Source organism: Labrus mixtus, chromosome 9, assembly GCF_963584025.1.
Source record: "Labrus mixtus chromosome 9, fLabMix1.1, whole genome shotgun sequence".
NCBI classification, from domain to species: Eukaryota; Metazoa; Chordata; class Actinopteri; order Labriformes; family Labridae; genus Labrus; species Labrus mixtus.
In genome coordinates this window covers 23,004,580-23,030,847 of record NC_083620.1, presented here as the reverse complement: position 1 = coordinate 23,030,847, position 26,268 = coordinate 23,004,580, and the positions used below count along the sequence as shown (strand labels likewise).

Sequence of the window (26,268 nt, the reverse complement as noted above, 5' to 3'; positions counted from 1 at the left end):
TTTTTTTTTTCTGGGTTTTCATATAGGCTATCCAAACATAAAAAGCCTACCCATTTTAAAAGAAAATAAATAATATATCTTAAGAGCAACGTGTTTATTTAATTCAATTTATATTTAATTGGTGATATTTTCAGAGAGTGAGAACTACTGAAAGAGAGAAGTTCATTTTTCGGTCCTCTCAGATGTTTACTAGACCCAAAGAATGAAAACATGGACCTTTTTTTTTTTTTTTTTCATCCAATTCTTTCGCTGCCATGCATTGGCTCTCTCTGAGTGTCAATCAAATGTGGGCGGTGTCAGCTGACAAATGATAGTTCCAGTAAGTCCTCACATGCTGTAGGCTACAACACAGAGAGTCAACAGGCTGGACGGAGGCACGGAACAGCACTACGACTGGATAACAACAACAAACCTGAAGGCAACTCACTTTAGACAACTTTTTTTTCTCTCATGAAAAGCTTTCTTTGACACTTTTTTTTTTTATGATTGTTTCATTTGATTTTTACCGGCTTGGGATGTGACTTTCAGTGCAGACTTTTTTTCCCCAGACGGAGCTCTGTTTTTACCGGACATATTCATCTCGTATTGGCGCACATTTCAAAGGCGAAGTAGCTACTTTTGAGTTCGTCCCAAATACATGACATTTTAACCCTCGGCTCCGTCACCTCTCGACCATGGCGGAAGCGGCCCAGCAGCCACACCTGGTGGAAATCGACCCGGATTTTGAGCCCCTCTCGCGGCCCCGGTCGTGCACTTGGCCCTTGCCCCGGCCGGAGTTCATCAACCCGGGAGACTCCAACACGTCCTCCCCGGTGCCCTCTGTGAAGCAGGAGCCGGGAGCAGGAAACAACGACTTCATCAACAACCTGAGCCTGCTGGAGGAGACCGAGGACTTCGCGGAGCAGAAGCCGGTCATCCTGTGCACTGATTTCCAGTGTCGGGAGAACTGCGTCCACCAGCAACCTCCACAGCAACATCAGCAGCAGCAGCAGCAACATCAGCAGCCGAACCCGCAACTCCCGCATCACCATCATCAACCACAGCAGCAGCAGCAGCAGCAGCAGCAACAGGTGCCTCTGCTCTCCTCCCCGGTCGGCTCGTCCACCTCGGCGGCCGCTGCTGCCGCCGCTGCCCAGAGGAAGAGCAGCTCCTCCCGGAGGAACGCGTGGGGGAATATGTCATATGCAGACCTCATAACCAAAGCTATCGAAAGTTCTCCTGAGAGCCGGCTGACTCTGTCTCAGATCTATGACTGGATGGTGAAGAGTGTGCCTTATTTTAAGGACAAGGGAGACAGCAACAGCTCTGCAGGCTGGAAGGTATGTTTTTACTATTTTGTATTATTAATTTGGGTACTTTCACCCAGGTGATCGTGTGACTGTGAGTTAGGACTTGCTTCTTTTACTGTTCCTTTGGACATGTCTGTGGTGTTTGTTTTTTTTTACAGTGGCTTCACATGGACCTTATTGTGCTTTAGTGTTTTATCTCATGTGGTATCACTGTCATATCCCAACATGGACTTCAGGCATTTTTGGCGCTTGATTGTCACTGTATTGATGTTTGCTTATTTTTTAATCGCCATCATCATCATCTATGGTTATCTATGTTATTTATCCTGCACACATTCCTGCTAATTGCTGCACAGGATCCTTCCTTTTCCCATGCTGAAAAGAAGAGCATGCATGAAGCGTTAGACAGCTGTTAACAGAGTTTTATCATTTGCCCTCCTTCATAGTCTTGTATAACCATTGTCATCCAGTTTATGGCTCTTCAGTAATCTGACCAATTGCTACCATGACCTTAGACAGTCATCTGACTTCTCCTGCAGTATGTGATTTCTATGAGTCTGCTGACTCAACAGGGTTTCTTTCTTTGCCTCATATCTTCCTTCAGTGTGCTGTGCAACAAAAAAAAAATGCTGTGAGTTCGGGGCCCAGCATGTTTAGAGACAGCTCTCCTCTCTCCGCTTTCATTTGGTCGTTTGTGATGGATTTTAAGGCTGAATCACAGTTTTCCAGATTGGACTGTGTGCTTTGAATGGAGCCGTGTTGGGCCCATGTTGTAAGGAGATATCAGAAGCATTCATGTGCCCTGGAGACAGTCCAAAACATTACACAAGAGGGGACTTATAATTTCTGATGTGGTGTGACAGGCCCTCCCACTGAACACTATTGAAGGGCGTCAACCTCCCTTTGGAGACACATAGTTTCAGTGGTGTCTGACAATAAATTGATGACAGTCTACTCTCCCAGGGGAATTCATATTGAGCCTGCAGTCACATAGAGAGAGATTTATGATGGCTTCCCTCTCTTATAAGGCTGTCTGGATCGCTGAAGAACATTAAAGCAGTTATTGAGTTTTTTTTTTTTTTTCTTCCCACGTCAGAGGCCACTCTCATGTTTGAGTCATGTGTTAAGAGGTGACACACACACACACACTTCACTCGAGAATGGAAGCGAGAATGACTGGTTTGGTTGAAATCATAAAGACGGACGTATTGGGGAAAACAGTGATATTGTGATATTTTTGCCTAAATCCGTCTGTAAAGTTGATCGAACACAAATGATCTGCATTCACGCATTTGACAGCCTCTGTTTACAAAAACAAGTATATAAACTCGTGTCGAGCTGTTGAACTTATAGTCCAGTGAGTCAGGTCATATGAGAGTGGAAAAACCCCTTCAGTGTGGTGAAATCTAAACAGTGAACAGAGCAGGGGCTGGGCACATGTGTTCCCAGAAGGTTCACTCCTTCAAGGAAAATGAACTTTTCCTTAGTGTAGAAGGTCTAATGTGTATGTCCTGTCCCTCAATTAACCAGAGTAGTGCGCTAATGAAACTTGCTGCTGTCATCAGACATGTACTTCCATTAACAGCATTTTTGCTTGTTTTACATTAACCAGCAGATAACTCACATCCCTAAACTGAAGTTGTTAATGTGGTCAGGTCAATGTATGTGACAGTAGTAAAAACTCAAGTCATATATGAGGAACCACAGGGTAGCATAAAGTTATTCTGCGGAAGAAAACAGGAATCAGGGTTACGCGTCAGTAGGCGGTAGAACCAGGCTGATTTATAAGAACAACTTTTAGGGGGTTCATTTTCACCAGCTGCTTGTGGTATTTTTTTATATTACTTTAAGTGAGAATAGATCATTTTCTTTTTGGCACCAGTCTTGTGTCACTTTGCTTAGTTGTACCGGGACGAACTTCTTTCTTAAACAAATAACTTTATTGATTCATTTAGTTTAATAACAGTTGATTGTCCACTCTGTTGTCTGCTTCATGTGCCGCAGACCGTGCTGAGAGGATTTGTGTCTGTAGGGTTGGAATGAGCTGGGGTGTCTGTGGGCTAGTGGTTGGTGCGTGCGCCCCATGTACAGAGGTAGTGGTCCTCCGGGGGTTCAGGTCTGGCCTGTGGCTTCCTTTTTATGGATGTCATCCCCCCTCTGCCCCTGGTTTCCAGCTCTGTCCATTGTCTCAGTAATAAAGGCATACGTGTGAAGAGTGAGCTATTCTGGATCATTAAAAACATTAAATGTCTACATTTTTATCTGAATGAGTGATATATCTGTGATAGGTCTTTATGAGCCCACTATATCAACCTAATGGTTTATGTGAGTCAGTCTCAAATAGGCAGTGAGGTGAAGCAACACCTAGAAAGAAAAAAAATAAGATTCTTAGTCATGTAGAGTCTGAGGTTGCAGAATGTCAGCAGAGAAAAAAATCAGAGCTTGTGTTGACTTTTAAATGTAGACCGTCTTCCCAATTAAAGTCTTGTACTTTGACATGATGTAATACGGAGGTGTGTGAGGAGTAGCAGCACCTCAGTAACCATGAAACACTGCTGTGGTCAGCACTTTCTCTCTGGTTACACTCTAATTACAAAGTTATTATATGGCAGAGTGTCAGTCACTGTCTCTCGCAGAATTTTCCACAACAGCGGTGGATCATTTACACGTCGTATAAAACGGTCACACACATTAATGTACACAAACAAACAGTGAACTTTCTCCGCGTTTTTCTCCGTCTGATAAACAGTTGCAGTGTGATTGGCGGCTCGCAGAGGCGAGCTCAGCCACCACCCGGGCTCGCTGCTTATCCTCCCATGTTGGGGGTGTAGACTGAGTAATACTGTGGGAAAGCAAAGTGCCATTCACTGCTGCGAGGGGAGTTATTCATAGAGCTCCCCTCGCTTTCTACACAGGGGGGCTATCACACATTGTCCCTCCTGAGCCAGCCGCTGAGGGCCAGAGACGAGCTCAGGAAAGATGACATTGTGGAATGAACATTTTATGGCTAGCTGTATGTTCCTTGTTGGGTTTCTTTTTTTTCATTAGTGGCATCTAGACTTAAAATACAACTTCCATCCATTTACCTTATAGGTTCTATAATTGAATTTTGGGTTTTTTTTCAGTAATGAATCAGAATTCTTGCAGCTTTTTCAGCTTCTACTGCCTCGTGATATTCTGTCTCCAGTGAGACAGACAAAAGTGTGAAAAGTGTCAATGTGAACCTTCATGACAGCATACAAACACCACCAGGATCAGAACTGTACATCGTAGGTGGTTTGTGAAAATACTGGTCTGATTGATGGTTGAGTGTTGATGCGAGCATGGGGGTCACGTTTGTTGTGGTGTCTTCTGTGCTGTAAGACGGCGATCACAATCGCAACACGAGTGTGTTTCTTCTCGTCACCGCCGGCTGTTTCGGCCTCCACAAAATATTGTTTGTAGTTCACATTAGGTTCAGTCAAAGTTAAGCCGGGATCATTTCTCTGTGTCACTGATCTCTCCGAGGCTCACCTGAAGTGAACCGGCTGAAGTTTTCATTAATCTATGATTAAGGCCGTCTGCTCTGTAATTGTTTGAGGCCCAGCTTGGTCCTCGGGCGCTGCTGATCCTCCACAGTTGGTCGTGTCTGAACTGAGTCATGGCGGCCTCCACACTTCTCAGACCGTCTGCGACAGTGTGAGATTTGAGGACAGTTGTTGCCGGGTGGGACCAGCTTGGAGGAGCTCTGTGAGAGGACTGGACTCTGTCTCTGGATCAGGACGCCGTCCAACAGGAAGAGGAGCAGATGGCACAAATTATGTATCACCAACCTTAATGGAAATTTCTGATACCCAACAGACTGCCTGTTTTTTTTTCTCCATATCTCTCAAAAGGGTATAACTGTATATTTTACAATTATAGCAATTAGCAAATCGTTCTTAGACTTCAGCACGACGCCTTTCTTAACACAGCACAATATGTACAATCCACACACATCTATACCTACCAGAAATCTCTTCTTTCTTGTATTTCTCTACTACACGTACGTCACTGCAGGATAAATATTTGGTTTCAGCTCGTGGAGTTGGGTGGCTCAGGTGCTCTTTGATGTCAGTATCAGGATCAATTCTGTCGCAGGTTTTCTGTGTACGCCGCGCTCTCTTGACCTGGAATTCCTCGGCCTACGCTGGTAAACACTCCCACGGATCTCCAAACAAAATGTGCCGGAGTGTACAAACATGCAGGTCAGAGCCGATTGGACAGAAAGCGACACGCGGGTCATTACCGTGTAAATGTACCCATTGACTGCGAACCCTTAGTAGTGTGACGGTGGAGGTATCACCGAGAGGAGAGGCTTGGATAGGCTGGTGTGTGCGTACAGGTGTTTGGGATCTCTACTTCAGACATAAGTCATGGATCCCAGAGAACGGATATTAGGAAAATAAGTTTGATCACGATCCTGATGGCCAATTTTAAAATCTCATAACAATAATCTGCAGTTTTGATATTTTTAAACATGAAATGTATGGATTGATTGCTTCATTTTTGTTGTTTTTTTGATTTGAATGTCACCAGTTAGTATCCATAGAAGATATTTTAAAGAGTCGTGGGCCAACTGGTGGTGCCATTGACTTGGAACTACATTTCATTCCTGTAATTATTGTTACTTTACGGCTAAAACACCTGATATCTGTAATAATATCGGGTGATATAGCACATTCAGTGTATTTCATCCCACTTACTAGACAGGTTTCCAGAGTGTTTGAATCTCGCCATACACATAACCATATGTATCCAATGAAAATACAATATTGTAGATATTGAGTTGCAAGACGTCACATAATGGTTTAATACATGCAGAGATGTCAAGAGATGTTCTGGACAGATTTTAGATTTTCTTGTTTATTTGCCACCCAACCCAATGAAACAGCTCAGTTAAGGTTATTCTGTAACTTTTCTGTCAGACACTCGATGTTTGAGGTAGCAGCCGTGTGTGTGTGTGTGTGGTGGTTGTGCATTTCGGTACGTGAAATGTGTTTCCCATGCACCCGAGTCACACCGCTTAAAGAAATACAGAAGCTAAGAAGTACAGCTTTCTAATCCTGAGTGAGCTCAAAGCTGGCTGTACTTTATCCCTGCGCTGCCTGTTTCTCTCAGTCTGAAAGTGTATTAGTAGGACAGGGAGCTGGATAGAACAGCAGTCCTCCTGTTTCAACTCTCTCTCTCTCTCTCTCTCCCTATCCCTCATACACACACATATCAGAACTCCCTTGAGGCAGTCGAGTAGTCCAACCCTGGCATTGCCCCAAGACATGAGGGGCAGCTGTGTTTCTCAGGCAAAGAGCTGGAGGAGCCCTCCTCGCCCTCCTCCCCATTTCCTGCCTGTGTCGCCTGCCTCTCCAGTACGGAGTTTTGCCCCAGCACAAAGCAGGGCACACTTAATGGTTTCAAGGGTTACTGGACCTCTACCCCCCATTTGGTTTAAATCCAGATGAGCGACCCCCTTACTGTCTTCAGAGAGAAATGAAGTGATGAAGAGAGAAATAGAGGGCGCAGCAGAGACCCAGCGCTCTGAGTTCAGACTGGGTGACACTTGTTAGGAGTTGCATAACAAGACATTTACTGGAATCAGGGAGCCGCAGGCCAAAGTCTGGTGCCACTGGTTAGTCAGCGGAACTGTGAGGCACTGTGTTAGAGATATGTGGGACGCTAGTCTCCTGTGTGTGTGTGTGTGTGTGTGTGTGTGTGTGAGAGCACATAACCTGGGCCTCATAATTAAAGCCCTGCTGCTGGCAGATGCACAGACTGAATGGCAGACAGACAGACGGGTCGACACAGGAAACATTCCTGCACACCCTTTATATCTTTTTTATAGTGACAGGTTATGCTAACTTTCCTTTTCTCCCCAGCTGATCTTAATCCAGTGTTTCTTTACAACTGCCCACCCTCCCCCCTTCACTTTTCATACCACTCAGTGTTTGTTGTGCTGAATCATCATAGCTGGCACCACACGAGTGCAAAAAGCAGCCAGAACACTTTGTGGGATGTCCTGGTAGATAGATAGGAGAAGACACATTATGATTATTTTGAATGCCAGTAGCTTGTAAAAAATAAAAGCTTTAACTAAAGTTATTTTATTATCTATAATCTGCAGATTATGTCCCAGAATAATCAATCAATCTTTTAGTCAAGACAATTTTGACAATATATAATATATAATATAATATATAATATAAAACAGTCCAGGAACCGAAGACTCCGTATTTGCTGTAAAGGGGCGCAGCAGTTAGGTCCTGCACAATGTACCTGACAGCCCGGGTTCAAATCCGGCCTATGGCTCCTTCCCCCGCATGTCCCCCCCCTCTCCCCTAGTTTCCCTACTTTATCCACTGTCCTATCAAATAAAGGAAAGAAGCCCCAAAATAACTCGTCATAAACACCAATAAATATATTCAAAATATATACATGTAAAATGTAGCATTTCAGTATCTTGAACAAGTAAATGTTTACGTGTTTGCTGAAACCATTCATTGATAATTCAAGTTAATACAGCAGCCATAGATGATTTATTCCATTTCTTGATCATCTTTGAAATCGACATTATGAAACACTAGAGCATATAGAATAAAATAAAAATAAAACAACATTCGAATGAACCTGAAGTTTGAACACAGGTAGGGCCACTTGATTAGGTATTTTCTTTCTCCTCGTGGTACAAAATGTGATGCAAATGGTTGAAAATAATTGTCACGTCAAAGTGATGTAACTGTGCCTGTCCACACTGATTAAGCAACAGAGTGCAGCTAGTAGCCCCTCAGATTATTTCACAACCTCATGTTTTCCTTGTGTCCAGCCTCTCATCTCTCTCTCTCTCTCTCTCTCTCTCTCTCTCTCTCTCTCTGGGTTGTTTTCTGTCTCTTGTTCCCTTTACTGAGAAAAACGTTATTAATCTCAGACTGGAATAAAGAGAGAGAGAGAGAGAGAGGCAGTGTGAAAGCAGGTCAGTGTGGCGCAGCGGGGATATCGAATGGTGTTTATGTCTGTGTGTGGCACACGTGTGTGTATTTCTGGCTGCAGCCATTCTGATGCTATGAAGTCACATTCAACCACAAAGGCGTGTTGACGATTGATTCCATGTGCTGGTGCTGTCTGGGTCGGTTGTTTCACCGTAAACCTTTGACAAGATGTCCAGAAAGCCACAGGAGGAAACCAACAGGCAACGACAGACACTGTGAGAGACATTAAATACACACGGTGGATCATGTCTGTCTGGTTTTGTCTGTCTGACTCCAGGAGGCTGCACACAGTGGAGTTCTGTCTCCAGCAGGTTCAGATTGTGTCGGTCCTTATACTCTGTTTTCCAAACTGTAGAAATGCTTCTGAGCAGACTCCTCAAAACATGCAGAACTTATACAACTGCCAAACAACTCAGCCAAAGTGTATCTGCTTCAAAACTGTCAGCAAAACTACCTTTAAATTCTTTATTTTAACATTTCACGTTGGTTAATATGTTTTCAGTTCTTAACAAAGCAGAACTTTTTCAATAATTTGTTTCAGGATTAGTTTATTTTGGGGCCTTTTCTGCCTTTATTGTACAGATAGGACAGTGGATAGAGTCAGAAATCATGGACAGAGAGAGTGGGCAATGACATGCGGGAAAGGAGCCACAGGTTGGATTTGAACCCGGGGCCACCCGCTTCGAGGACTACAGCCTCTGTACATGGGCCCTGGCGACCCCCAGATTCTACCAACTGCTGATCAGATCTTTAAACAAATGAATATTGAGCTAAACACACTGAATATGAGGACGGTCTTAAGAGTGAGAGCTTATTATGAGAGATATTTTTGATCCCAGTTGATGACATAGCTGGTGCTACAGCTGGAAACGTCCCACTCTCAGAACCTTTATCTGACTGGAAAGGACCCAGGAAAATCCCCGTAAAGTGCTCCTTTCATTTGGTGGATATAAACAGAACAGGTCGAATGTGAACATTTGCGTTCCACCCACCTCAGACGCTGGCATCACACACACACACCCTGTGGCTCTCCTGCCAGAGGTTTGTTTTGTCGGTTCTTTTTTCTGGCTGCAGACCAGAGGATGGATCATTCAGTGAACGTAGTGTCCAATAACAACACAGTGAGTGTAAGTGATACAAGCAGAGAGTAGTGCATCATTCAGCAGGACAGAGCCTGCAGGTGCCCACGCTCTGCTTGTTAGAAAAAAGAAAAGAAAAAAACAGAGATGACATCCAGTGACGGTCAGGTAAACAGTCATTCAAGATGAGTCAGAATGTTTTTGTTTTTCTCAGAGTGGGTTTGGTAGTAGCAGCTCTGTCTGCCATCACAACTTCTCCCCAGTCAGAGTAAATTTGGAAAAATATCCTCTCGGGTTAACAGGAAGACCTCCGCATTGTTTTTTACGGTGTGAGAAGAGGAACTGATGTTGAGCTCTGAATAATTTCACCATTTAAATGAGAAGTGACATTTGCTCCCCCACATGAAAAACCCAGTGTCCCATGAGTTTCTCATAGTTCATGTGTGTGTGTGTGACATTTTTTGCAGACACAGGGAGAAGGCAGAGGAACAAATTTACAGGCCCGCTCACCACCAAGGGCCCCAAACCACAGGCATTACCCAGACCCACATTGTTGTGCAATTCCTGCCCTAAAGCGATTATGCACGGTGCCTGTGAGGCTGGCCCGGCATTATCACTGAATCACACATGCCCCAATGCATGTGCCATTATACATACATGAACGCTCAGCTGGCTACCGTGGGTGGAAATTTAAATGCGCACTTTAATGAGAAGCGCCGTTGTGACTGTGCGTCAGACAGCAGGTTCCCCCGCTCCAGTTGTCACGGGAACTAATAGTTTGTTTCAAGGTCAAAGTGCGTAGCAGTGTGCATCCGAACCACCCTGAGGTGTGTTGCATTTAAGTTTGCGTCTGTGTCGCAAGTATGCAGCACTATTGTCCGTGCCGTGTGGCGAGGCTGTATGCTGACGTAGGTTTGGGAGAGGAGGGGTCACCAGCAGTTAGCTTTAACACAACATTAGCATCTACCACCACAGACAGCGATACAAAATCAAATCTTCTGAAGACACGTCGGGTGTTATTATCTTATCACGCTGGCTGATAGCTGAGACGGACAAAAAGTATAGTTCTCTGTATTTTCCAGCGTGGCTCCTCATCCAGGGTTCCTGTGTTTGATTCAAGGGAACGCAGTCGTGCCAGTCAGGCCGATTAAACGTGTCACTACATGTGGACTCATTTTTCTCTCAATGAATCATTCATGTCCTGGTTGAAGTGATTGATGAGTGATGCCAAAGACAAATAGAGGCCTTGACGTGCTGACGACAGTAGTATTTGTGCCGTCATGATAGTAATCCACAATTATTTAGGCTCATTGTGCAAAGATGTGAGTCAAACCTAATTAGTAAAATCGTTTGGATTTTTTTTAGATGAGTCACGACATGTCATGTCAGTAATTATGGCTATTACTATGAGGCGAGAAATATCATATTAAGATTAAATGTGCTCATATTGTAAATATAAAAGGTCAATTATTGGCCTTCTTTTTCTATGGTAGGGTTGTCCCAATACAAGAATTTTAATCTTGAATATGTTACAAGGAAAAGTTAATACCTGATTGGATAGCGTATGTTCTTTCCAATGCTATTGATAATTAAAATAACATCTTTTTTTTTTTAAGTTTTCTGTGACGCCCTTTTAACATTTGTGCATTGCCATCAGCAAAAATCCTAAAGCTAGCTGAAGGATTCGAATACATGATGTCTTTTCTCTAATCTGTAGCATCTCTCCTCCTCGAGCCACTTCTCCCCCTTTGAACAGAAGCTGATTTCAGCCCGAAGCTGACAGGAAGTGGCTGCTTTGAAAGCAGCAGCAGCAGCAGCAGGGCAGTGATGTCATCAGCAGAGGAAGCGACACTGAACGTGACATCAGATTCTTTGGCTTCTTCCTCTTTGAGTGTTTCCTTTGAGTTCTTTTTTTTTTCTTCTTCTTCTTCCTCTTATTGGAAATGAATCTGTGTGTTTTTGTCTTATCAGGGCTTTAAATATTCAGAATTCCTGCATCGAGATAATGTGCTCACACTTGACAAAACAAGATAAATGTTTCTGAATGAACTCGAGTTAAAAAGAGCCAAAGTAAATGCCAGAGCGAGGCTTTTGTTTCCTCGTGTGCTGCTCCTGCCCTGACCTGCTCCGGAGCCAGCTTGATAAAGGACCTTCCTTCTGACTGGAATTTAAGTCCAGGTCTCCGTGCCCCACTTTATTGTCACACATGCTGTCTACTGTCCTTCAGAGAAATGTGAGCCCTCTGGGTTTACCTGAATGTTGGGCGTCACATCTCTGCTCATACATATATGAATGCTCTGACACCTTCTCAGGCTTCTTCTTCTTCAGTAACTCCAGTGTCGTCCTGTATATTTTGTCATGCATAGTCAAATTAAAGTCAGCACATTTTCATTAGAGAGAATGTCCTTGTGGCGCTGCTGTGATAGCAACAAGGACATGTAGCAAGGACACTGGTGATAATAGAAAAGTCAATACAAGTGTCAGACAGATAAACATTTAGGATTTAAGCAGGATTTCATTTTAAGACACAGGAAGATAACTTTCTAGATGACCATGAAAATGAAGCCTGTCATGAAAATTCTCATATTTTTCCTGTTCAAACACCTCTTCTAAAGTCCTCCTATGTTCCTTCTCTTAAAATCACACATATTTATTTATTTCATGTCTCTGTTATTTCCTGTTCATAATAAGCCCACAGAAGAAGAACTACTTTGTGATAAAAGCACTATAATGACTCCCACTACAGCTCAGGTTTGTGTGTGTGTGTGTGTGTGTGTGTGTGTGTGTGTATTTTGCCTGAAAACTGCTCTGTGTAATTTTTTGAACGGGCACACAGGTAAGTACATTACAGCCTATTTCACAGACAAACAGACTACTAAATGGATATGTGGCTCAGTTACTAAATCTAAAGAGGACAGGAGCCACTCCATGAAATATATCAGAATATATTTGTTGCTGATCTGCACGTGATGTTCCCTTTCATTTGGTGATGATTTTGTTGCTCCAGAGGAACCACAGTGGTGTTTAAGAATTGCACTGTCATCACTTCTACTTATTACAAACATTTTTAAACAAAGTCTTTGAACATGATGACAGCGTAGGTGTTCATTTGTTCATTTTCAAGTCTTTAAAGTCGAACAAAGCAAAAAGGATAAGCATAAAGAATCAGCATCCTGCCGTACAAACGCCTCTGAACATCCCTGTGTTTCCCAGGTTGAACTGGGGTAACATGCTTATAAATATATAACCGCTTAAACTCTTGCCCAATGTTTTCTTCTGTGCGGGGTCAGGCCTATGGATGGACGCATGTCTCCAAACAGGCACACAGCAGAGTTCCACACACACACACACACACACACACACCCTCTGTATCCCAGCAGAGCGGGCAGCAGCCCAGCAGCTCTGCTGATCAGAGGCGAAAAATATCTGTGCTCCACAGACACTGCTCTGTGCATTTACAGACTCACATTGTGTCGCAGGGAGCAACACATGCACATATTTTAGCATGGTAAGCTTAGGCAGCACAACCCGGTCCCTGTCTGCACACATGAGCTGCGTGCTGCTCCAGTGTGAGTCAGGAAACCAGCTAGCTAAGGAGAGAAGGAGCACAGCGTGTGAACACTGAGCTGTGTCCGCTGGAAACTTGAAAGTGTTTTTAAAGTGCGTTTGTGGACATCTGTCCACATGCACATGTAAATATTCAGAAAACATACAAAATGTTCTGTGAATCTGGAAATCATTCACTCTAACAAATGAGCACCCACCGCTTCGCTGTCGGTGTGTGAATTATTATGAATGGGATTAGTTACTTCTGGTGGTCACTTTACACTGCTGCTATCAGTGTGTGAATGGGTTGGTGTGACATGCGGTGTAAAATCACTGTGAGTTTCAGAACACTAGAAGTAGTTCATCTTCTGCGCTCATTTTTGGGATCCATTTTTAATGTGGATGTTAATTGGGGAAACGATTATTAAAAGCTTTAACTTCGGTTAAATTCAGTTTCCATTAACATCCATATCCCGTTCTTAAATGATGAGATAAATTGCGGACAACCTGACTAAGAGCATAACGCCTCCTGTACTCTTTTTGCTTATTGAGCTTATTGAATATCGAGCCAAAATGTCCGTCTGTGGCCTGGGCATTTATATTGTGAAACACTTTTATTGTGAAATGTGTCTTTGCCTACATGAAGGTACTTCCCGAGCACCGCTAGAGTGAAGAAGGTGTTGATATATTTAAAAAATATATATATATAATTAGTTCATTTTCAACACAGACACGTGTGTCATTTTGAGTTTTTCATGGCCGCTTAAGAACTCAAATCTATTGACATTGCAAAATTAGGTTAATCATTAAGGGAATTAACTGATTAACTGCTATCACAGTTAACAACATTATTAACAGATTAATGTTTAACAAAGTGACATTTTTGATTAATCGTCCCCACCTCATGGTGCGCACTCCCTCTCTCCTTCAGCCAAGTTTTCTTTTGGAGCCGTTTGAAACCAGATGGGGTCAAACCAGAGGAAACAGTAGATGATTGATTATTCTGTCTCTGTGTTCTGGTTGTTTGGGTCCAAGATGAGGGCAACACTTAAGTGGGGAACTGTTCCTGAAATGTACAGTAAGAGCTTTATCCGTTATTGTAATCCCGCTGGAAAAGCCTACCTGGCCGTGGGCCCCCTCTTTCCTTTTTCCTCTTGTTTTGCCCCGTCAAACTGCAGAGTTTTGATTAGGAAGTCCCAGCTCTTGAACCCGCTGTTCCCTCCAGCTGGTCCCATACATTGCAGCTCGCAGGGCCTCATTCTGTGCTGTTTTGCGTCGAAACCAGAGGCATCGGTGGGATCAGTATCAGGACCGGCCAGCTCTTCCTGTGTGGATACAATGCAGCAGGAAGTTTGCTAATAGCCCCACCACTCAAAGGCTCGTCTCCCACTATCACACGGCGATGAAAGATCTTCGAGTGTCAGTGACTTTGCTGCCTCGCACCGTATGCACAATACCACTCACAGACTGTTTATCATTCGTCTGCTGCTTCTGTGAGACCGATCAATCTTAAGCTTACCCAGTCATCATCCGCTCAGGCGTCCAAGTTCAGCTCTGTGTGTTTGTGAGTGTGAGTGTGAGTGTGTGTGTGTGTGTGTGTGTGTGAATGTTTGGGGGGAGGGCGGCTGGTTGCCCTCAGATTCCTTGCAGAGGATTGTGAAAAGGAGATCCTGGCGAGAGGCCGTCAGTAAATACATTTGCAGACAGATTTGCTTCTGCATGACGTGCGCATTCTGCCTCTCCATCTGCGCTTTACAACAACTCATATAACTCAGCATTTGACAATGACCGTGTTGAAGAGGGACTTTTCCTGGAAGTCCTAGACCTCTGCATGGACTCAGAGAACTCCAAAGTGAATTTAAGGAGATCCACAGTGAACGCTCTGTGCCCAAGCCTCCTCGCTCCCCTCTATTTGCCAAATTGAATTATGGGAAGTTGACATCAGCAGGTGAGAGAGGGAGTCTTTTTGCAGCAGGAGTGTGCAATCAGCTGTGGCTGTTGTGAACGAGCATTATGTCCCTAAGGAGTGACTTTCAAAGGAAAAGGGAGGAATAGAAGGCTACAGAGGAGAGGGCAGAGATGATCTATTTCTGGTTCAATCCATATCCTAGGGTTGTATCCATTTTTAATCTGAGACTTTTTTAAAAACAGAAATTGCGGTTGAACAGAGTTCTTTTTATATCGTTGCTAACAGTGATGCATTGATTCTGTCTCGAACAGTCAAACCTAAGGCGCAGTGCGGTGAGTCTTGCTGCTACGCAACGCTAATGCACAACAATCATTCAATGATGTACAGACTATTTCAGTCAAACTGGGGGTAAAAATAAGATTTTACCTTTCCTGGGCTCCACTTTTTATTTCCATGTCCTACTATGGTCACACGCGTATCGAATTGATCAAAAAGGTCAGTGAGTGTCACTGCTGAGCTCAATACTAGGGCTGATGATAACCATCAAACTGCAAACACATGAAGTCATCACACTCTATTCAGATTGCTCTCTGAATGTGGTCATGTGAAGCTGTATTGCCTTGTCATTAAGGGTGTGTGTGTGTGTGTGTGTTAGAGAGATTCCTTGTGTGTAGCTAAGTGTTTAGATCAATATGGCCAGACTTTACCAGTTTCCTTGAATTCTCAATAAATAAACAACACAATCACCCTGTGATAATTACTGATAAGCTGCCACATCAACCTAACTAAATACAAATACTGTCTGGTGGACTGCTTTGCAACTCGAGTCAATAATCATGAATTAATTGATTGTTGTTGTCAGACACATCAGAATATCACATCCAGGAGCCCCATTTGTTCTTAAGTTGAAGTTACAATAGCTCTTTTCAGGGTGTGATTCCTCAACAACGCTGTAACGAAGCTCCCCTGTCATTCGTACGCTCACATTGATTCCACAAAGACGTGATGCTGGTGTCCCGGTGAATGACACGTTGCTTTTACGGCGTTGCGCAGGAGAGCACGGCGTGCGAACTCGTACAGCTCCACGTACACAGTCAGACATGCGCGCACACACACACACACACACCACAGGACTGCTCTCCCCTTCCTGGCTGTGCTTACCCGGTCTCTGCCATCCCTGCAACTATCCTCCAACGGGGCTGCAGAGGTCGGATCACTTGGCCCCCCATTATGCCTCTAAAACCGTTCAGTGAAGGTGAAGGTCACAGGGGCCTAAATCTCGTGCCTTGAAGTGGCAGTCTGAATCGTGCTAATAACTGATTTTCTTTTGAAAGCTACTTCACTTTGAGGTCTGAGATGTTTTCTCCAAAAAAACTAATTTTTTTATGAACAGAAACCAACTTTTCATCAAACATTTTAACATCGTTTAAGAACTGTGACTGAATAAAATACACTAACCCAAAAATAGAGCACAAAAGAACTCATTGATCAAAGAGGAATGAACTGGATCTGGCAGCATCTGAAGGCGGCGTTTTGTTACCATTCGTTTTTTATTACTGTGGGAAACACCCACTTTCTCGTGGCACCAAAAAACTGTTTGATGTTTGGTCCTCTCATCGATCTTTGGATAATAAAAATAAGTGTGTTACCTCTTCCCTCTTGCTCATGTTCGTGAGGGCCCTTCTTAGGCGCCAGTGTTATCATTTGATCAGCCTTGGGTGCCGGTTCACCACATTGTTCCACCTCTGGGGAACCAGCTTTTAAAAATCAATCAGAATCAGTTTTTTTTATCGGCCTCTGGATCACAGTACATGAATCTGAAAGGAGGGGGGAGTTGATCTTTGATGACTCTGTCACTGGGGAGAGGTGGTTTCCCTTCATCACTTGTCACCCCCACCATCTCACCTGCAGCTGCGTGCTCAGCTCCACGCCGTAGTTAAGCACGCAGACCTGCTGAGCTGGTGTGAGACTAATCATAGGTTGACATGTTTTCTGTCTAAACCACACTGATCTAACTCGGCCCATGCTCAGCACAAAGCTCCAGACGTTAGCAAGCTGCAGCTTTAGGGATGCTTACTCTGGTGGTTAGAAAAAGGTGTGCCGCTTAGTGTACAGGTCGTCCTCTTCACAGCCGCAGACATTACACAAAAGATAGTTACTGTGCATGGACCCACCGACAGCCAAGATTGAAACATGGCAGATGAAAGATGTGAAAGTCTGTTCGGAACAACGCTTAATGAGTTCAGTGGAAACAGTGCGGAGAAACCAATGTTTTTTTTTTTTTTCCATATCTCTGATAAATTCATGTGAAACTGCTCAGACAGCCGCATGCGTGCAAGTTTGTACCTGCTGCAAACTTTCTGTCACAGAGGCGGCAGCGTCTCCGAAGACACTCTGTAGCTGCAGCTGTACAGGCTCTGCAGCTGAGGTTTCCCTTGTGGCTTCTCTTGATTCAAAGCAGGCCTAAATGTAGGTTGTGTTTTGCTCTGCTGGGGAAGTTTTTTTTTGTTTTTTTATTAGATGAGTTGACATTTGAGCAGCTCTGAGAGCGTCAGCACCTCGGTCAGTGTGCCAACATGTGTCTTCCTGGCACTCTGTAGTCTCTTTTTTTTTTTTTACGTAGGTACTTGGCTTCTGACTGCAAAGGAGAACGCGAGAGGAGAGGAGAGGAGAGCACAGGAAAGGGAGAAAGGATGGGAAAGGAGGAAAGAAGGAGGAGAGTGCTGATATGAAGGAGTAGGGAGGAGGTGAAAGCATGCAAGTCAAAAAAGGACAGGAGAGAAGAACAGAAGGAAGGAAGGAAACAACATGTGGACCAGGAAGGAGACTATATGTGCAGAGAATAGACGAGAGGAGATCTAAGGCAGAAAAAAAAGGTCATGGGGAGTTAAGACAAGGCAAAAAAGGAGAGGAAGGAGTTTAAGAGAGGGAGGAGAAGGAGAGGAGAAATAAAGAGAAGGAATGAGAGGAGAAGGAGAGTCCCACTGAACACTGTGGCCTTTCAGTAGTGCTGCCAGAGAGGGAGTTTAAAGCAGCACAGTGTGTTCTTTACCAATCCATGCCCACTCTGTCTCACACAGCCCCTCTTTTTTCATTTCTGAAATAGCGCACACACACACACACACACACACACACACACACACACACACACACACACACACACACACACACACACACACACACACACACACACACACACACACACACACACACACACACACACACACACACACACACACACACACACACACACACACACACACACACACACACACACACACACACACACACACACACACACACACACACACACACACACACACACACACACACACACACACACACACACACACACACACACACACACACACACACACACACACACACCACCTAGACGCCCAACCAGTTGTTGAGTCATGGCGTATGCAGTCTTGTAATTCAGTTTCAGGAGTCACACGACAATGTGAACTTTCATTTAATGGGTATAGTGTGACATCAGGGCTCATCACAGCTTGTTGCTAAACATAAACTCTTAGGTTGTGTGTGTGTGTGTGTGCGTTTTAGGATGGTGAGCTAAATCTGAGTTGTCCACTTGGATCACAACGCTGCGGCTTCACATTCCATGCCTTTTTCTCCGGCTAACAACCACTGTTTCCTGTGAGGCAGGAAGTCGGCTCCGTTTCCTGTCACAGTCCTCTTTCATGTGGTCACTTCCTCCTGTTTTGCCAGCGTTGCTCTGATCTGTTGCCTCGGTAAACGGAGGTGCTGCTCCTGGTGGTGGGCTCAGGCACAACACAGACACTGTCGTTTTTTAAAGTCTCCCAGCATTGAGCGATACCATCCATCTAAACTGTCTCCATCATCTTGTTTTCCTTTTATTGCCGGGAAAAAAAGAAACAAAAAAATAAACTCCACTTTCCGAGATAGGACATTGTTATTGTCACATTTTCATACAACAGAAGACAGAGTGGCCCTCATGTGAGGGTTATCGGAGTTCAGTTGTGTGAAATTGTGGGTTTTGTAACCTTGCTGAGGAATGTTGATTGTGATGGCTGCCTGGCTGGGAATCCTGCCTTTACTGTTTCCTAAGAGATACTAACACGTTGGCTCTGATTACGATTGAACTTTGCACACAGTGATTAGTTGGAATGTTAAGATTCTGTGTGCCGCAGCCAGAGATAAATATGTGTCACATTCAGACGCAGGATCCAAGAGAAACACACTCTTATCTTGTAAAACATATTCTTCATTGAAATGGGAAACGAGAAAACATCAACAAAAGTAGCAGGCGTCTGTCCTACTTCTTATTTATGTTTGCGTGTCTGTTTTGAAGCGTGTGTTCATCCTCCAAATAATCGCTTTTAAGTCAAGATATCTCCGGCTGCAGTGGATTGAGCAACAAAATCAAAACCATTACTGCACCGCTGGTGGTCGTGATGCCATTCCATTAAAAACATGAGCCTGCACACACAAACGCACACACACACACACACACACACAGACGAGGCTTTTCCATTGGCCCCAGCAGACACCCTTTAGCCACACTCCCCACACGGTACGCTGAGTCCTGCTGAGTTCTGGTATTTCCCATCAGAGCAGTTTTATGACCCTTCACTTGTACTCCCTCTTCTTCATCTAGACTGTTTTTTAAACTCTTCTCCATCACAACAACACCCAGAGCATGACTGTGACATAAACTGAGCGGGGGGGGGGGGGACTCTGAGCGTTTCTCCTCCTGTCATCAGGGTGATATAGGGCTGTAACAGGACATCCCGGCGTCTGCACTCACATTGCAGTCATTCCTCGCTGCAGCACAGCTGAAATTACCAGCACTCTCCGCGGTCATGGGAAGGAGAGGCTCATGACCAGACTTCACTCCTCGCCTTTTGTCATAGCTTGCAGTGTGCAGGAGAAGGGTGGGGGGGGGGGGGGGAAAGCATTCTCTAGGCTAATCAGAGAGGCGCTGTCACGTCGGTCAGATCATGCAAACTAGCCGGAGACGATTGGCCGAGGCAGTCAGGTCATTTGAAGAATAATGTTCATTCATTGATGATTACATTGGAGGAGAGTCTGACTACGCCAGTGGAGAAAAGAGAGAGGAGGAAGAAGTAGATCAAAGAGACATAAGATGTTAAAGAAAAGCCAAAGACAGATTAAACAAGGTGTTGATCTTCACTAACGTAAAGGTGAAACAGGTAAAAACAGTTCTACGATCACTTCTACAGCTCAAAGAGGAGCTCTCCAATGTCTGACGGAATTGCCGTGATGATGTCATAGTGATGTCATCATCTCTTCAAATTTCACAACATTTAAAAGGCTTTACATTTAACAGAACTCTACCCAAGTTAAAACTCAAAGCTTTTTAGTTTCGAAGATGTTTGAATCTACATTCAGACAAGGGACATCAATCAAGTTGCATTGTGGGAAATGTAGGATGCCAGAGATTAAAGTCTGGAAGTACTCCAACTCCAACAAGAGTCACTCGTTAATGTTCTGAAGTAATTTATTTGCGAAAAATCTGAAAATGATGAACAAACAGATTTGATCTTTTGCTTTGCTCATTTTCTCTTGTTTCTATTATTTGGGAATGTGTGTCTTTTGGTTTTAGACAACACTTTGATCACTTCTCACAATTTTAGGGTCATTCTTTTTTATTTTACAGACTTTTAAAAGACTACACAAATAGTTGATCGCTGACTTGAGAAATGAAATGGCATGGCAAGGTTTGAAATGGAGATATTTTAAAGTCACAGCATTAGGAGATGAGGAGAAGCAGAGGACAGACTGAACCAGATGTGAGGCAGTGACTCACAGCAGGAACAGGCCTGATGACGTTAACCACTATGCACGCTAAGCTCTGCATGTGTGTGATTGTGCGGCGGGACTTCCAGCTTTCTTCCAAAACAACAAGCTGTACGCATGCACAGTAACGTCTGGCCAAGGCTCATTACTTCATGTTAGGGCCCGGACACAAAACCGCACAGAGCAACAGTGTAAGTTACTCTCTGAGGGTAGATGGTCACTTAGGCAACAGTTTGAGATGATTTAGAGTTTAGAAATAGTGAAAAAACAAAATCATTTTTGGACTTCAGAGTTGAAAGTGTCCCAGCACAGTTGTAGCTCTAATAATGTCCGACAGAAATGTTAACTCGCTCTCTTTGGTTTGCTTATCAGACGGATTCTCGCTCTTGTTTGCAGACATTTAACAATGCTTCACTTGCTTCCTGCACAAAAATAAGTTTTTCCACTGAGGGTGTCACTAAGGAACGCTCGAGCGCACTATTAACGTGTCTGTGAGAGGAAAGATTAGTCTGTTTCCTCCCTTTGATTTCTGTGCTGCTTTAGACAAGAGACATAGTCAGGTGGAATGTGATTGTTGGTTTAATGGTGTTTTTCAACGGCCCTCTGTGTTTTTGTGAAGGAAATAAAAGGCCTGCATGTACAGTATGTTTGGAGATAAGGGTGTGCAGTTTAAACCTTGCTCACTGCAGGATGCATTGCTCATTCAGTGAACGTATTCGGCACCTCTTATGTGTGAGTGTGTACGTGTTCGTGTACATGTCTTTCTTTGGATTGCAAATGGCATTAGATTGTTGAGTGACCTTAAATCTCCCCTTTCTCCTCTGCATTAAGCTGTCAGGCCCTGTGTGTTTTTAAAAGAGAGCCACCTGCACGGATGGATTTGCACCTTTATACTAAGGCAGATGTGAAATGTTTTTTTTCGGGGAAAAGGGCAAACACACACCCCTCTGTTTGTCCGCTCCTCAATAAGCCTTTTCTCTTTCCCTCCTGCAGAACTCCATCAGACACAACCTGTCGCTGCACAGCCGCTTTGTCCGCGTGCAGAATGAGGGGACGGGAAAGAGCTCGTGGTGGATGCTAAATCCGGAAGGGGGGAAGAGCGGCAAGTCCCCGCGACGCAGGGCCGCCTCCATGGACAACAACAGCAAGTTCACGAAGAGCAGAGGAAGAGCGGCGAAGAAAAAGGTACAGAAAGTCAAAAGTGGGATTTACATTTGGTGGATGATTTTATGTTAGCCAATATCTTTTCTCATCACAACTGTCCATATTTCTATGAATCATGTTATAGTTTGATGATAATGTCTTAACTAGTTTTTTTTAAAACTTTCTTATGTGTATTTAGCCTTTGATTAGCAGTGCTCATGATTTTTTTTAAATTGTTGTTGCAATGGTGTTTTTGACATGTTTCAATGGTCAATGGTTTCAACCTGTAAGATATGATCCACTGACTGTCTCCACTCCACTAAGAGTCTTCTTTTACCCCAACAGCTGTCCCTGCAGGGCGGCCCCGACGGAGGAGCAGACAGCCCAGGCTCCTTCTCCAAGTGGCCCGGCAGCCCAAATTCCCACAGCAACGACGACTTCGATGCCTGGAACAGCTTCAGGCCTCGGACCAGCTCCAACGCCAGCACTCTGAGCGACCGCCTCTCCCCCTTCATGCCCGAGGACGACTTCGCCGAGGCAGACGTGCACATGGGCTACCCAGGAGCCCCTGGGGCCAAGATGACAGCCACGCTGCCCAGCCTGACGGAGATGACGGGATCTCTGGGCCACAGCTCTGAGAATGTCATGGAGAACCTCCTGGACAACCTCAACCTGCTTTCTCCCAAAAACTCACAGGTTGGAGGAGGCGGGACGACCCCCTGCTCCTCCCAGTCCTCACCCTCTAACATGATGCAGCAGAGCCCAGGGTACCCTGCGTACAGCTCCCCCAACATGGCCCCGCAGCCCCAGCAGGAGTACCGCAAGTGTGTGTATGGCCAAGCGGGTATGAACACGCTGTCATCCATGCCGCTGCAGACGCTGCAGGAGAGTAAACCCAGCTTTGGGCCAGGTCTGGGACAGTACAGCTGCGCTGCAGGGCTTCTGAAGGAGCTGTTGACAACAGACACAGACCAGCATGGAGACCTCATGCCCTCAGTGGACTCAGTGGTGTCTCAGTCCAGTGGGGGCTGCATGCTGCCGCCATACAGCAGCAGCAGCCAGCACGCGGCTAAACTGATGGGAGGAGGAAACGGACACCCACACGCTCTCTCCCACACTCGCCCTCACAATGTCCACAACCAGGCCCCATTAGCATCACCCGCAATGAACGTACGTCTGCTCATGCCCCTGAGCCACAGCGGGGTCACCACTCTTTTGCCTTCAGCCAAAAGCCAGATGCAGATGCCTTATGGCCTCTCCAGCCACCTGAGCGGTGGAGGAGGGATGCCCGGCGGATTCTGCCCGCTGAATACCAATGGATACGGACGACCTGGTCTACCACAGCCCTCGCACACCGAGAAGCTGCCCAGCGACCTGGACGACATGTCCATCGAGAAGTTTGAGTTTGACATGGAGACAGTCCTCCACGACACGCTGATGGACGGCGCCCCCTTGGACTTTAACTTTGAGCCGATGGTGACCCAACAAGGTTTCCCCCACGGAGTGAAGACCACCACACACAGCTGGGTGTCAGGGTAGAAAAGTTCTGTTCAACTGACCTGTTGTTGCTGTTTGGTTGAAAACATCAGAACTTAACGGACAGACTTAAAGGATCGTACAAACGTAGTTTCTCCGCCATCAACATTTCTTTATTTTTCCTCACAATACTCTTCAGGTGTCGTCAGGAGTCTGAAAGCGGCTGGGTCATCTGAGATCTGAGACTTCATCTCCATTAGTGCCCCTGACCTGGTGAAGATAAAAACTATCACATATATGTACAAACTTAGTGCCAAACTGTTTGCCTTAATATAAGAGCCAAACTGAAACACACCTCTCTGGTTTACTCCTTAAGGTCACTGATAGCAGCATCACAATCTGTACAAGTGTTTGAACTCATACTGTGCTGTTTACTGTGTATCCACAATCAAACTTCATGTACGTACAGAGTAGTGATAAGTGATTACCACTACAGGAGGAATATGAAGGTAATCTGGCAGACTGACATGATGTAAAGTTAGAGACTTCTCAAGGGATCCTCGGATGATGTTACACAATAACTCACTTTGTCATTGCCTGAATGTACATAATGTCATTGTACACTTTGTAAGATCAGTTCTTGTAGTGAATTTTTTTTTTTTTTTTTAAGTATGTAAATAGTGTTTACAGAGCGGAAGCAAAAACCAAGGCAGCAGAAATGAGCTCACAGAAAAAAAAAAAACTGGATCCGATTCTTTTTAAACTCACGTCTGTGTTTGAGGATTCTTCTTAATGAGGCTGTAAAACATGAATAACCTTTCTAATTTCTTGTACATAAATTAAGAATGTATAATACCATGATGTAGAAGATGTTTACTAGATTAAGTATATATTTGAGACTAAATTATTTGTGGTAAATATATAGATTTATGCTGGTGCATTACCTGCACTCAGGCATCAGAAATGTTCGGAGTCGTTTTTTCACTCTTGACCTTAATACCACAGAGGCCTGTTTATAGTGCCTGACACAGCAGATTTAGAGTTTTTTATCGTCATTTTTATGGTCCAGAAGATGCTCAAATCCAGCAGTTTTAAGAAGTACAGTGAATTCTTTATCCACAGTGTCCTTGTTTTGACTTTTCTGTAGGAGTGAAGAAGAAGTGAGCGAGAGTAGGTCGTTTGAGTAAGGGGTTTCCTGAACGCATCACAGCGCTCTGAATGTGAAGAGGTCGAGGCTCGTTGGTGGATAAAAGATATTCTCAGTGACGCTGTTGTTGTCACGGAAGAGGCTGAGTCCAAGACATGTCTGTGACAGTCACTAGAGACACTGAGATAGCAGCCTGACCCCGCTTCAGCTTCAGAATCTTTGGACTTCTCTGTTTTGTCTCTAGGTTTTAGCGTGACTGACCGATGTAACTCAAAGTTGCTTTCTGCGGAATCCGCTTTTTCTGCTTTTAATGAGACTCTACTTTCACTCTGTCCCTCCTACCTCTACCTATCTGTGTCTTTTTCAACATTTTATATAACCCTGACACGTGACTTGATGGCTCCAAACATCTTTTAAATAACAAGTCTGATAATTATTTTTTTTTAAGATGCCCTTGAGAAGCGCCACTAAGTGTTAAGTATCTTATCATGCTTGTATATTTGCATTTCTGACTGGCTTTTCTAAGTTCTTGCTGTGCTAACAATGAGCTTGTCCGTCACACACGGTGACAAAGATTGTCTCTACATTTGTCCAGATATTGTTGGAAGACTTGACTGCGTCTCCTGAGGTCGTCTTAAGAGGCCGATCGGCCGTGTTACTTTGATAAAAGAAATTTAAACTGCCTTTTTGACATGACAGATTATTGTGTGATTAATCCAAACACCACATATATAAGTGGGTGTCTGATTATGTGTCGATAAGTGCCCTAAGTATGTCGGTTTGCAATGAGGCGGGACTTGTGATGAGTTCAGGGACAACAAGAGAGGATGAAAATCCAAGCTTACATGCCGGAGAGCAGTGAAGGCACATGATCTGACACAGCTGACATTGAGAAAGTCAGGGAGCAGAGCAGGTTTAAAAGAGTCAAATTCAATTGTTAACATTTCAAAAGGCCCTCTATGGACGCCGAGAAAGAAGCTGCTGTTTGGCTTTGGTGCCAGGTGTTGCCTTTTCTTACCCAAACATGCCACAGTGTACTATAGCCAAATCTGCCTTTGAAGTTAAAGTGATATATTTAGCATTTCTATCATGTGATATGTTCAGAATTATATATATATATATATATATATATTTGTGCCGGTCACTCAAGCCAGGATAAACTGTAATGAATCCATGTAGTTAGTGTCACAGGGTTCACTTTGAAAGTTAAAGAGCTGTACTAAGTAAATTATATCTCTACATTTTGAAAATGATTGAATCTATGCATTGTATTTCTTAATTGTGTGTTGCTATTGATATATTTTCTTTTCCCTTTGAATTTATGACAGAGATATTTTATTGTAACATAGCGCTGTGAGATATTAATGGTGTCGTTGTCGTCAAAACTCTATGTTCCAGATAGTTCTTCTATGGGGAAAAAATGAAGTTGATTTAGAAAGTAGATGATGCAGTGATTCATATGCTAAGCTTTTGTAAACTGACAATGTTGTATTTCTTGTAGTTTTTAGCTACAGTTTTTAGAAAATAGCTTCAAAAAGCAAATGACTAGAAAAAGTAAAAAGGTATATTGAATTTTTAAAAATGAAAAACACAATTTTTAGTCTGAAATGATGTCCTGCTCAGAACACAGACTCTGGACCAATTTTGTAATTTTACGAGTAGAAATATATATATTGCACTTTTACTTACATTTTATAACAAAGTGCTCCTCTGACACGAGGAAGAGTTCCCATTACACATTTGAATATCAAATCTGTTACATTTAACGTATACACAGATATCAATTGGGCTTGTGCTGTTTGATTTGCAATCAATACCAATATGTTACTTGTTCAATATTAATGTATTAAGACCTGAATAAATGTACTTCTGTGTTAAA

The 26,268-nt window shown here is 44.0% G+C and overlaps 1 protein-coding gene across 1 annotated transcript; it reads left to right on the top strand.

Moving 5' to 3' along the window:
• Window positions 1–340: 340 nt before the first annotated feature.
• Window positions 341–26,268, top strand: foxo1a (forkhead box O1 a). The gene is made up of 3 exons (XM_061046955.1): window positions 341–1,319; window positions 21,617–21,808; window positions 22,112–26,268. Exons 1-3 carry the CDS (start codon window positions 675–677, stop codon window positions 23,303–23,305), a joined length of 2,031 nt encoding a protein of 676 aa, XP_060902938.1. The 5' UTR covers window positions 341–674; the 3' UTR covers window positions 23,306–26,268.